At 39.8% G+C, this 14280-nt stretch overlaps 1 protein-coding gene across 14 annotated transcripts in view; it reads right to left on the bottom strand.

Moving 5' to 3' along the window:
• Window positions 1-1629: 1629 nt before the first annotated feature.
• The window catches only part of SLC12A8 (solute carrier family 12 member 8), a 134263-nt gene continuing 121612 nt past the window's right edge, over window positions 1630-14280 (bottom strand). For 5 of the 14 annotated variants that reach the window (XM_035273966.3, XM_078351898.1, XM_078351900.1 and 2 more), the window contains 3 exons: window positions 12700-12817; window positions 6979-7039; window positions 1630-2766 (listed from right to left, as the gene is read on the bottom strand). In XM_035273966.3, coding sequence (XP_035129857.3) covers window positions 2604-2766; window positions 6979-7039; window positions 12700-12817 — 342 coding nt within the window. In that variant the 3' untranslated portion in view covers window positions 1630-2603. Of the gene's footprint in view, window positions 2767-3045; window positions 3156-6978; window positions 7040-12699; window positions 12818-14280 lie in introns of all 14 variants that reach the window. The other 9 variants (XM_035273972.3, XM_035273969.3, XM_078351899.1 and 6 more) reach the window with 6 other exon arrangements.

Here is a 14280-nt window from a genome sequence, read left to right as displayed (position 1 = left end):
GTGAACGTTTCCTCATTTGGCAAAGCCTTTGCAGATGTGATTAAAGTACAGGTCCTGAGATGTGCAGATGATCCTGGATTATCTGGGTGGTCCCTGAATGCAATCACATGTATCCTTACAGGAAGGAGACAGAGGCAGACTTCACATACACAGAGGAGAGGGCGATGTGAAGATAGAACAGAGAGATTTGAAAATGCTGGCCCTGAAAATTTTGGTGATGTGATCACAAGCCACCAGAAGCTGGAAGAGGAAGGGAATAAATGCCCCATGGAGCCTCTGAAGGGAGCTTGGCCCTGCTGACACTTTGATTTCAGTGCAGTGTTACTGATTTCAGACACCTGGCCTCCAGAATTGTGAGAGAATACATTTGTATTGTTTTTAAGCCACCAAATTTGTGTAATTTGGTATAGTAGCCACAGGAAACCAGAACAGCTTCTTCTTAAAAAGGGCCTGGGTAATATACCAAAAAAATTAGCTAGGCATGATGGTGTGCACCTGTAGTCCCAGCTACTTAGGAGGCTGAAGTGGGAGGACTGCTTGCGCCTAGGAGGTTGCAGCTGCAGTGAGCTATGATCATGCCACTGCACCCCAGTCTGGGCAACAGAATGAGACCCCGTCTCAAAAATAAAGAAAAACGTCCTCCAAGGTCACCCAACTCAGCCCTTCATGGCTACAGTCTGCCTTTTTCAGCATTTCTCCTTCCTATATGCCTACTGCCAACTCAGACTCTGCTTTCTAATGATGCTCAGAAATCTGGTAGTTAACCAAAGTTAGACTGTGAGAACAGCAATTATAAATAAAACCTCATCTTCCAGGAAAGAACGTTAGGATCTAGCTGACCCTTCATGCTGACCTCCCAGCCCTCACCCAGGCCGAGCACTTTCCAACAGCTCAGTGTGTCTCAAAATGCTGTCCAAGGACTGCCTGTATTGAATCACCTGGGGCACTTGTTTAAGATGTAAAGGACTCCATCCCAGACTCGCCAAATAAAAAGTTTAGGGGTGAGGTGCAGAAATCTGCACTTTTTTGAGACGGAGTTTTGCTCAGGCTGGAGTGCAATGGCACAACCTCAGCTCACTGCAACCTCTGCCTCCCAGATTCAAGTGACTCTCCTGCCTCAGCCTCCCAAGTAGCTGGGATTACAGGCACCTGCCACCACACTCAGCTAAGTTTTTGTATTTTTAGAAGAGACAGGGTTTCACCAGGTTGGCCAGTCTGGTCTCCAACTCCTGACCTCAGGTGATCCACCCGTCTTGGCCCTCCCAAAGTGCTGGGATTACAGGCGTGCCCGGCCTGAAATCTGCACTTTTAACAAGCATCCCAAATGACTGTTAACACACCGACTCTCAAGAACCTCCACTAGAGAAGGAGTCAGAAGTGACCCAACAGTACTTCTCCCTGTGGCTCGATGGCGAAGCCTCTGACCCTAGGCCAAGTGCTAAACTTCTCTGGGGAAAGCTACTGCCACGGCTCCTGGTACTGGGTGCTTGTGATGAATGCCAGGCAGAGCTCATAGAGAAAAGAGTCTTGTCCCCTCATGCTTTTCATGCTGCAAAACAGTTGCAAAGGCATTCCAGGAGTTGGGGACCACAAATTCTTTTGAGAACATGTGTCACGATTAGGCAATTCATGTTAACTTTTTAATTAAAAAGACCATCACTAAAAAGTAATAGTTTACAAATGCATGTACCTTTTGATCCCGCAATCCCACTTTTGGGAATTTATCCTAGAGATACATTTTATGCTTGTACATTTGTACAAGATTATTCACTGCAGAGCTGATTGTCATTGCAAAAGACTGGAAACAATTCAAATGCTCATCATTGTGGAAGTGGTGAAATAAATTATAATACATTTATACAATGAAAAAAATGAAGAAATGGCAGATGAATTGATATGGAAATGTCTCCAAGATAGATTGTTAAGGGAAAAGGGTGACGAACATGCGTATAACATGCTAACTTTTGTGTATAAAAAGAGAATGTGAGACTCTACATTCCCGTTTACTTGTATATTCATAAAGAAATGCTGGATGTATGAATGTGAACAGTGGCTACCTCTGGGCCCGGGTAAACAGGAGCTGAGCAGGTGGGGAATAAGGATTGGAGGGAGACTTTTCACTCTACATATGATTATAACGTTTGGGTTTGGAACCATGTGAGTGTATTATTTATTCAAGAAATAATAAATTTTTCATATTATTGTATTATTTCCTGAATAAATAGTATAATAAAATATAAAACATACATTCACTGTGACCCTCTGCACAAGCTATCTGGTTGTGGTTCAGTTCCAGTTCCCCACGTCTGGGAGTCTTGGTGTCCTCTGCTAGGCTTGGTACCTGTATAGAGCTCTTCAGACTGGGTGTTGCAGAGGCCAGCACCATTCCTGATGTCACCCTGGGTGAAATGTAGTGCTCAGAGCAGAATGCAGATTTCCTTTTTTGTCTTTTTCCTTCTTCCACATGTTCTAAGAAAATGTCAATTTCCATTGTCCAAAGTGACAGCAAGAGGATGGGTCTTTCGTTTCTCATGTAGGAGAAGCAGCCCACAAAGGTTCCAGGATTGGGTCCACTGTGCATGGGACAGCTCCCTGCACTGCATCTAGTAGTGAGGCGTCAGCGGCTCCCGACTCATGAGGAAGGAGTGGTGGTAGCGATCCCGAGTGGCGAAGTCCGCATTCTCCTGGGTGAGCTGAGTCATCTCCATGTCAACCTTAGCCAGGGATGGTGCCAAGATGATCTGCTCCTGAGGGGACCGCAAGCTCCTGCCATGAGACACACAGAGGATGGTGAGAAGGACAGAAGAGAGACTGAACATGAAGGTGAGTCTATCAGGCACAGAGACATTATTTGCAGACACACATGTATTTAAATGCTTAAAACATAATTGTTGAAAGTTCTTGTATATTATTGTACATATACTATATGTATACATATATGTACAAGAATATATGAACTCAAAGCATGAGAAATACAAAGTATCCAATAGAGAGAGAGAGTATGTGATATTTACCCTAAGTAGAAAAGCATAAAGCTATACCTACCTGATAGGAAATAACTGATAATGAGAGGTGTTGCCTTCCAAATGGCATCATGTTGGGGCTCTGTAGCTTTTCTTTGTCCTTGTCAAATGAAAAATAATGAAATGGAGAGGCTGGAAAATTGAGAAAAGTGGAAAGAGAAACCTTCTCGTAGATTTATTGATAAGAAAATTGAATAAGGATAAATGATTTCAAGAGCTAAGGCTCACAGAGCAAGCAGTGAAGAGGAATGGCAAAGGCTTTTGACACCCAGGCGGCCTAAGTGAAGAGCAAGTCCCACATAGATTCCACTGTCACAGGAGTCGCTGCATACAGTTTGAGGTGGGATAAACTGGGAAGGAAAAATGTTAGGGATGCATCGGGGAAGTGCTAAGAGGAAGAAACGCGTGAGGAAAGCTCAGGCTGGCTGTCCAGGCAGCTTCAGAAGGCAGATCCAGTCACAGCTCTGTCCCCAATCAACTTGGTGGCCTCCGGAAGCCTCTTTACCTCCTTGTGTCTCTATTTTCTCATCTTGCTGGGTCTCTTCCAGTTCTTACAGTCTGTGTTAGGTCCTTAAGTCATACCTTAGGCATGGATTTCCTCTGAAAATCTTTACTCCAAAAGAATCATGTACTTTATGAGTAGTAAGGTGCAATGATTTGAATATGGACTATATTTGAGAGTTGTGAAAAGGCAGACATCTAATGTTATAGATCTGTGGAACTTCAATGGCCAGACATCCTGCTATAGAAGTTTAGATCACATGACTATGGCATTACAGCCACTCGTTGAGAACCTGTATAAATTATATAGGTCTCTGAGGGTTCTTGAGAACTGAATTAATTTCTATAAAGCCTGAATCTCCAAAAAGGTTTGGAGGTGACAACAATGCCATACCAGTCAACATGTAAGTGTTTTTGCTGATGTTTTGATTTTTTTAGGTGAAACCATTACATTCTTCTGAGTCTGTAGAAATAATGTACTTCACTCTCTAGTCTAGATTGGCTTACACATCCTCATTTGGACAATGGCAGGTGCTTCAATAAAGAACGCCTTCTCAATGACAGGCTCAACTTCACATAGTTCATGGGAATTGTAGGCATAACACAGCAAGTAACCTAGCCAAATTCTTCTGCCAAAACACATTCTGCTTTCTTCTTCTTTTTTGGTTTTGAAGAGCATTTGGGGATTATACTTGGGGATTGGGAAGGGAACTCAAAATTACAAAGTAGAAACACAGCTACCAATCTCTATTTTTATTTTATTTTTTGAGACAGAGTCTCGCTCTATAACCCAAGCTGGAGTACAGTGGTTGATCTCAGCTCACTGCAACTTCTGTCTCCCAGGTTCAAGCAATTCTCAAACCTCAGCCTCCCAAGTAGATGGGACTACAGGTGGGCACCACCACACCCAACTAATCTTGTATTTTTAGTAGAGACGGTGTTTTGCCATGTTGCTGAGGCTGGTCTTGAACTCTTGGCCTAAGTAATCAGCTTGCCTCAGCTTCCCAAACTGCTGGGATTACAGGTATGAACCAGCACATCTGGCCAATCTCTATTATTGTTTTTTTGTTTGCTTGTTTTGAGACAGGGTCTTATTCTATTGCTAAGGCTGGAGTGCAGTGGCACAATCTCAGCTCATTGCAATCTCCACCTCCCAGGTTCAAGCGATTCTCCTGCCTCAGCCTCCACAGTAGCTGGGACTATATGCACCTGTCACCATGCCCAGCTAATTTTTGTATTTTTAATAGAAATGGTGTTTTGCTATGTTGGCCAGGATGGTCTCAAACTCCTGACCTCAGGTGATCCATCTGCCTCAGCTTCTCAAAGTACTGGGATTACAGGCATGAGCCACTGTGCCTGGCCTTTCTTGGTTCTTTCAACCTCCTGAATAACCATCCCCAAATATCACCCAGCAGCCATGGTGAGGCCAACAAGTTTGATGTTGACTTAGCTGAGGCCTCTGCCACCTACCTCATAGCCCACAGAGCCTGGTGTTTGTGTTATGAATGGTGTGGACTGAGTCTACGCCAACAAAAATACTGTCCTTTTCTAAGAATAATCTCCCCCTGGTACATTCTTCTTTCTACATCACACTGCTGTGACCTCCAAGCTGAAATCCCAGGAATTCAGAGTGCAACATAAGGAGTAGTGACCTCCTATGGCATTTTTAGGCTTTAAAACCAGAAATGACTAAAAATATTCTTGTAAATCAGGCAAAGCAAAATAGTCTCACCCACACACCACTTGCAGCTCCAGAATCTGTAGGCAGCTTTTACACAGAATCTATTTCCATTTAAACTCTACCCTTTCTCAGGACTGGGTTGTAGGGGAGAAGAGATCAGTGTAGATGTGTTATGACCTAGGCCACCCAACCTTAGAAGCAGAGAGATCACTCACCCTCCCTGCAGCTCCACACGGGACATTGAGCCCAGCTGGCCCAAGCAATGGCAGGGTGCTCCCCATGCACCCCAGCCTCCAGCCCTGGGCCCTCTCCCTGTTGGTTTCTACAGCCCTTGCTGCTGCTTCTTGTCATCCCAAGCTCCAGCATGAAGGCTTTATTCCTTGTGCCATCTTAAATAGATTGTCAGTGTTCATGAAGAGTTGTCTTAAAAAGGATTCTTGGAATGGAGAGTTAGTATTTAATGGGTATGGTGATGGTAGCACAGCAATGTGAATGTCCTTAGTGCCACTGAACTGCACACTGCACATAAACATGGTTTATGTTTAACCATAAACATGGTTAAACAGTACATCTCATGTTACATGTATTTTATTTATTTATTTATTTATTTTGAGACAGTCTTATTTTGTCAACTAGCTGGAGTGCAGTGGCACGATCTTGGCTCACTGCAACCTCCACCTCCTGGATTCAAGCAATTCTTCTGCCTCAGCCTCCCTAGAAGCTGGGATTATAGACATGCCACCATGCCCGGCTAATTTTGTATTTTTTGTAGAGATGGGGTTTCACCATGTTGGCCAGGCTGGTCTTTAACTCCCGACATCAGATGATCTTCCTACCTCCCAAAGTGCTGGAATTACAGGCATGAGCCACTGCACCCAGCCCTATTTTACCATAATTTTTTAAATGAGGTGGGGGAAAGCATTATGAAGTTACATCTGGGCTCAGTGGGAAAGGTTCCCATGATCTGCTAGCAATGTTTGGACACGGAGGGTGGAAATATTAGCAAGTACAACTTAGACATCTAAAATTTCAAAAACAAACCAACAAAATGTAACCAAATGAAGACTCGGTTGGGTTCTGCCTAGATTTTCCTAGCCTGTAGCTCTAGCTCCTCACTGATATTGAGAGGGGACAGAAGGGTGGGTATAATGCCCCAGACTCCCAAGCCTTAAAAGATAAGAAGCATTGGTACTGCAGGAGCAGAGGAGGAGGAGTGAGATTAGGACACGTGTATAATATACCTTCTCTATGAGGCTTCTATTTCTCAGGAGGGTTTTTTTTTTCCTGTTTCCTATATAACTGACCATGGGGATTCCATAGAAATCTTCAGGATCTCCACTTCCTTTCTGTATTTGGCTTCTGCACTGTCCCCAATCCAGTAATGTCAACTACTCTTGACTCAGATGGAAAAATGTGCATCTTGGCGTGACATTTCCCTTGGGCTTTAATCTTGTGGGTGATTATGCATTGATGCTAATGTGTCTTGGACTGTAAACTGACTGAGAGGAGAGTAGTGACTTACCACCCCAGCAACCAGATTCTAAATAAAGCCTCTGTTCTTGATGACTGAGGATAAGAAGGAAAGAGGACATGAGCCTAAGGGAAGCTTCTGATGAGCTGAATCTGGGGGCTGAGTGTGGTGGAGCATAGATGGGAGCAACATCTGAGTCTCCCGGAGGTTCCCATGCCACAATCCAGGCCCAAGCCCAGCCAGGAATGAGACACCCTGGGCACCTTCCAGGACTCTGGATACTCATCCATTCTGGTACAGACCTGCAGGAGGGGATCAAGAGAGACCTCATCCACCGGAAAAAGCTGAAGTTGGAGGCTGATCCTGCAAGGAAGACATATACATAACCATTTTTGAAGGTTCTACATATGCATCTAGAAGCTCAGTTTTAATGCATACCCCAGTACATACACATGCACAGGACTCACACTTACATTTGCCTTTTCAGTCTAACCAAACAGTGTGCACTGTTTAGTTAGACTGTAATCCTCCATGACAGCAGCCTACTAAGGACTTTTACTCATGTGAGTCTTTCAAAAATTTATTTCTAAACTCCAAAATCACTCCCAAAAAACTGGACAAAGTGCTATAAAGAAAAATGCAGAGTTGCTAACTTCAGTCTTAGGAATTAACAAATTTTGATAATTTTTTTAGGATTCATACTCATAAGTGTTGAATACACCCTATGAAAGTTTTCTACTAGACCATACAGTCATTGAGAATAGAGAACATGTCTTTTTCATCCCTATAATCCTCACAGTACCTCACAGGATCTGGCACTTAGGAATTTTTTTAACAGATGTTAAGTGAATCAAATAGTTCCATATGGAGAAATGTTAGAGCTGAGGTTTGAAGTAACATTGTAGTTGATTCTAGCCAAATAATCCTGATATCAAACACACTTATTTGATTAGGGTTTATCAATTTAAAAAAATCCATCCCTCTTTTGGTGTAGGTTTAAAAAAAATTCACATAGTAAATTATATATAACTTTAGAGAAACAAATCAAATGTGATTTTAGAAAATGCTTTTCTAGGCTGGGTGTGGTGGCTCATGTCTGTCATCCCAGCACTTTGGGAGGCCAAGGTGGGCTGATCACAAGGTCAGGAGATCAAGAGCATCCTGGCCAACATGGTGAAATACTGTCTCTGCTAAAAATACAAAAATTGCCAGGCATGGTGGTGCACACCTGTAGTCCCAGATACTCAGGAGGCCGAGGCAGGAGAATTGCTTGAACCCAGGAGGCGGAGGCTGCAGTGAGCTGAGATCACATCACTGCACTCCAGCCTGGATGACAAAGTGAGACTCTGTCTCAAAAAAACAGAAAATGCTTTGTTAAATTATATAGACGTATGATTAAAAATTGATTAATTAGATAATGTTCATATATGATCAGGAAAATAGCATTATTTTAAGAGGCTTATGTTAGAATCTTCACAAATATCAACAGTATGCAGCTGATAACCTGTTCCCTCAATATCATTTAGGTCCTTATGGCTAAAGAGAAGATAAATTTTAGATTTGCATTAGTATCTGCAATTGTAAAGAGAAGATTTCTAATATATTTTGAGATTGTCAGAAGGAAGAACATAAACATTTTATTAACTGACCCTACTTAAATGGGGTAATTTAAATTCTAAATAATTTAAATTTGATGAACATTGGTCTGAAATTTGATTTCATGTTTTCTTATGAATAGATTTCTAGAAAATATTTAAATATTTAAATTTAAATTTCTTAGGAAACTTTTAAGAAACACAGAAGCAATCACTGAAATAATCACTGTTAATTAAAATATATTCTACATTAATATAATTAAAATACAAAATATATTCTATGCATGAAGTCAGCTAACATAAGGACCTTTTCTTAACATTACTGTTTTTTCTAAATTATTTTTTTAAATATACAAATGACTTAAAATGTTTGAAATGCATCATTCAGAAGAACTTTGTGTGTTTTTTTTTTTAATTTGTCTAGATAGTTATGGGCCATCTGATTTAGTTAGTAGTGGTAACAAATTGCTTTATTTTAAATTGGGGCATCATAAAATTTTGCTGAAAAGGGTTCTCAACATATTTTTAAACAGCTTTATTATTGAGGAATAATTGATTTGCAATAAACTGTATATTGACTATATTTTCTTGTTTTCTATATTCTGGATGCTCTCGCATTTTGACCCTTGATCCTGGAGGGTCTAGCTAATTCCTAGATACTGAATAGCAAACAATTCCCCTGTAAGTGGGTTTTTGATATACAAACCAACCAATCCAGGGCCCACCCTTAATTTAGTTCTTTATCAAATCTCAAACACCAAGCCAGTATTCCCCCTGCCCTAAATCACACCAAGACCAGACAACTATAGATCATCCCTATAGCCCAGAGCCTGCTGAAATCACTTGAATTATTCAGTCCTAACCTCACTCAGTGTACCTACCCTGCCTTGCTCATTCCTTTCCACAAAAAACCCAAAAAGGCTCTAGGCCATGGTCTCCCCTCTTCCTCTTCTGCCCCATGACTAACACTTGTCCATTCCCACGTGGCCCTGCATGGCATGCCAAGCCTCCTGTTTCTAATGACCTTCCTCCTTCATGACAGTCGTTTCCATGTCTGTGTATGTTTTACCACACCTGATTAAAACAAATCCTGGGTACATATGCAGAAGGAACTGCATGTAAAGAACATAACTTACAATGATTCTTTATGACTGGGTTATCAGGACATAATCCCACCATTAAGTCAAGGAGTATCTATATCTAAAGTATACTATTTGGTCTGTGTGTGTATATATACACACATCTAACCGTATATACACTGTGAAATCATCACACAAGTAAGATAATGAACATGTCTAGCACCTCCAAAAGTTTCCTCAAGCCACTTCATTAGATCTCTCTCCCATGTATCCTTACTTCACTCCCACCCAAAAGTATCCACTGATCTGCTATCACTATAAATTAAAGCCGGCCTTACCAGGATTTTTTGAAGGTCAGAAGTCCTTAATTTTGATAAAGTCCAATTTATAATTTTTTTCATGCTTCTGTTGTATTTAAGATATCTTTGCTAACTCAGTCACAAAGGTTTTCTCTTACATTTTCTTCTAGAAATTGTATAGGTTTAGGCTTCACATTTAGTTCTAATATCCATTTTGAGTTATATATTTATATGGTATGATATATGGGTGGAAGTCTACTTTCTGCTTATGGCTTTGTGGTTGTTTCAGTGCCATTCGTTGAAAGAATATTTTTTCCTTCCACTGAATTACCTTGGAAACTTTTTCAAAAAGCAGTTGGCCATACGTGTGGTCAGTTTCCAAACCCTCTACTCTGTCCATTGATTCACTTGTCTAGCTTTTCCACAGCACACTGTCTTGATGACTTTAGCTTTAAAATCAGTCTTGAAATCAGGAAGTGCAAGTCTTACAACTTCATTCTTGTTTTACACAATTAGTTGGGCTACTAGGTCCTTTGCATTTCCATATAAATATTTTAGAATCTGATTGACAGTTTCTATAAAAAGGCAACTGAGATTTTGACTGGGATTATATTAAATCTATAAAAAAATTGGGGATAATTGGAAATTTAAGAATATTAAGTCTTCCCATTCACGAACATAGTATATCTCTTCATTTATTTCTTTGATTTACTCTTTGATTTTTTCCAGAAATGCTTTCTCATCTGTAAACAAGTGAATTACACTGATTAACTTCAAATGCTAGATGAACCTTGCATCCCTGTAATAAACCCACTTGACCAGGGTATATTATTCTTTTTACATATTATTGCAATCAATTTGTTAACATTTTATTTAGAATTTTTGCATCTATATTCATGAGATATGTTAGTGTATAGTTTTCCAAAGAGTTTGTATAGAGTTAGTATTTATTCTTCCTTATTTGGTTGAATTTATCAGTAAAGCTATCTGGACCTAGGCTTTTCTCTCTGGGAAGGTTTTCAATGACCAGTTTAATTTCTTTAATAGATGAGCTGAATAATCCTGTATCTATTTCTTCTTGAGTGAGCTTGGTAGTTTGTATCTTTCAAGAAATTTGTCCAATTCATCTAAGTTTTCAATTGATCAAGAGAAACCTGTTTACATTATTCCTTTATTTCACTTCTAATATCTTTAAGGTTTCTAATGATGTCATCTCACTCGTTTCTGGCTTTGGTAATTTGTGCTGCTGCTTCTTTTATTTCGATCAGTCTGGCTACAGGTTTATCAATTTTACTGATCTCACATAATCAGTTTTTTGCTTCATTTGTATTCTCTAATTTTTTTCCATTTTATATTTTGTTAATTTCCACACTGATCTACTCTGATTTATTTCCTTTTTTTCCTTCTTACTGTGGGTTTAATTTGCTCTTCTTTCCTAGTTTCTTAAGTTGGATGTTGGGATCATTGATTTGTGAATACTCCTCTTTTCTAATGTAAGCATTTGACGCTGTAAATTTCCCTTAGCTATATCCCACAGTTTTGCTCTGTTGCATTTTCACTTGGATTCAGTTCAAAATACTTGTAATTTCACTCTGCTTTCTTCTTTCAATCATGGATTATTTCTTTTCTGAACTTTAATTAGGGTTAGGTAATATTCTTTAGTTTCTAAATATTTGGGGATTTTTTTAAAAATTTTTTATTTAGGAGAAAGAGTCTTGTTATTTTGCCCAGGCTAGCCTCACACTCCTGGTCTCAAGCAATTCTCCTGCATTAGCCTCCCAAGTAGCTGGGACAATAGGTGTGTGCCAACTGTGCCTGGCTTATTCAAGGATTTTCTGATATCTTTCTATTATTTATTTCTAATTACTCCCTGATTTGGTCAGAGAACATACTCTGTTCTTGAATTGACTTTGAATACTTTTAAATTTATTGAAATATTTTTATGTCCTAGAATATAGTCTCTACTGGTAAATGTTTCATGTGTAATTGAAAAGAATGTATATTCTGCTGTTAGAGGGTAGAATGTTCTGTGAATTAGTCCAGGTTTGTTGATAGTATTATCCAAATCTTCTATAGCCTTACTGATTGTATACTTGTTTGTTTTACCAATTATTAGGAAAGAGGCATTGAAATCTCTGACTATGGTTGTGAACTTTTTTATTTCTTCTTGTAGTTCTATCAGGGTTTGTTTTGCTTATTTCAAAGCTGGGTTTTTCAGTGCATAAATGTTAAGGTTTATTATGTCTTCCTTATGAGTTTTTCCCTTCAGCTTTATGAAATGATCCTCTTTATCCCTGCAATATTCTTTTCTACAAACTCTACTTTGCCTAATGTTAATGTAGCTACTCTGGCTTTGTTTTTCATTAGTGTTAGCCTGATGTATCTTTTTCCATCCTTTTACTTTAACATGGTTGTGTCTCTATACTAAAGGAGGATTCTTGCAGGCAGCATATAGTTGTGTCATGCTTTTTCATTCAATCTGACAATCTTTGGCATTCAATTAGGGTGTTTAGGCCATCTATATTTAGTATGATTATTGATATGACCCGGATTACACATACATAAACCATCTTGTTATTTGTTTTTTGCTTGCCTCATTTGTCCTCTATTATCTTTTTCTTCCTTTTCTGCCTATTTTGATTGAGTACTTTTTATCTCCTCTATCGGCTTAACTGTAACTGTTATCTGAGGTTGCTTTAGGGTTTATAGTATACATTTTAAGCTTACCACAATGTATCTTCAAGTGACGTTATAGTATTTAACAAAGTATAAGAGACTCACAATAGTATAATTTCATTTCATTCCTCCTAGCTCTTGTACTGTTGTTATACACTTTACTTCTACGTGTCTTATAAACCTCACACGGTTATTATTTTTCATTTGTAATAATTCATGTGCTTATCACAGTTCTCCTAGACTATAAACTATTTGAAAATGGGATTCACATCTGAATCAGTGTTGGCATTTAATTGGTATTCAAAACATTTTTTTCTCCCAATGAATTGTGAAGAGAATGAGGGAACCAGTGGCAAAATGGCTCTGCTGCTTACCAAGGTGAAGCCCTGGACTGGCCCGGCCAATGTAGAGATACACAACGGCAGCAACACCCATGTTAACCAGGGTATACACCCACTGTATCACAAACATGACAAGAAGGGACCCAACAGCCTGTGAAAACAGAGTAGAAACTGTATCACAAAGATGACGAGAAGGGACCCAACAGCCTATGAAAACAGAGTAGAAACTGTATCACAAAGATGACGAGAAGGGACCCAACAGCCTATGAAAACAGAGTAGAAACTGTATCACAAAGATGACGAGAAGGGACCCAACAGCCTGTGGAAACAGAGTAGAAACTGTATCACAAAGATGACGAGAAGGGACCCAACAGCCTGTGGAAACAGAGTAGAAACTGTATCACAAAGATGACGAGAAGGGACCCAACAGCCTGTGGAAACAGAGTAGAAACTGTATCACAAAGATGACGAGAAGGGACCCAACAGCCTGTGAAAACAGAGTAGAAACTGTATCACAAAGATGACGAGAAGGGACCCAACAGCCTGTGGAAACAGAGTAGAAACTGTATCACAAAGATGACGAGAAGGGACCCAACAGCCTGTGGAAACAGAGTAGAAACTGTATCACAAAGATGACGAGAAGGGACCCAACAGCCTGTGGAAACAGAGTAGAAACTGTATCACAAAGATGATGAGAAGGGACCCAACAGCCTGTGGAAACAGAGTAGAAACTGTATCACAAAGATGATGAGAAGGGACCCAACAGCCTGTGGAAACAGAGTAGAAACTGTATCACAAAGATGATGAGAAGGACCCAACAGCCTGTGGAAACAGAGTAGAAACTGTATCACAAAGATGACGAGAAGGGACCCAACAGCCTGTGGAAACAGAGTAGAAACTGTATCACAAACATGATGAGAAGGGACCCAACAGCCTGTGGAAACAGAGTAGAAACTGTATCACAAAGATGATGAGAAGGGACCCAACAGCCTATGAAAACAGAGTAGAAACTGTATCACAAACATGATGAGAAGGGACCCAACAGCCTGTGGAAACAGAGTAGAAACTGTATCACAAACATGATGAGAAGGGACCCAACAGCCTGTGGAAACAGTAGAAAGAGCAAATCACCTAATGGCTTTCTACATGGTAAGCAAGCCACAAGGCTAAGGTCTTCAGCACCAACAGCCCCTCTCATCAACTTCTGATCACTGTAAAAGTCTGAATAATTGAAGTTTATGAATAATTAAAAACTTCTATTAAGCAGATATTTGGGCAGACACCCTCTGAAAGTAACCCTTTAATCAGAACTATCAATAAATAGATATTCTATTGTATCCCTTTGTCCCATTTCTCCCTATAAGAAACAAATTAAAATGCAAGTATGGTAATAACTTAGTGTACCTAGAAATTTAGTAACCCAGAAGTTATCATAGACAATTATTTAAAAAGGAAATCATTGATTAAAATCAGTGGTTCATTAAATGTAATCTTGCCATATGTACTCTCACCTAAATTCTAATACAATAGGTAATTAAATCACATTACTTCTAATTAGGCCCTCCATCTTTCCTCCCCCTCAGCCCAAGATCACATATGTGATCTGAACTTTGT

The sequence above is a fragment of the Callithrix jacchus genome, chromosome 15, assembly GCF_049354715.1.
Source record: "Callithrix jacchus isolate 240 chromosome 15, calJac240_pri, whole genome shotgun sequence".
Taxonomy (NCBI): domain Eukaryota; kingdom Metazoa; phylum Chordata; class Mammalia; order Primates; family Cebidae; genus Callithrix; species Callithrix jacchus.
This window is presented reverse-complemented; position numbering and strand designations above follow the sequence as displayed.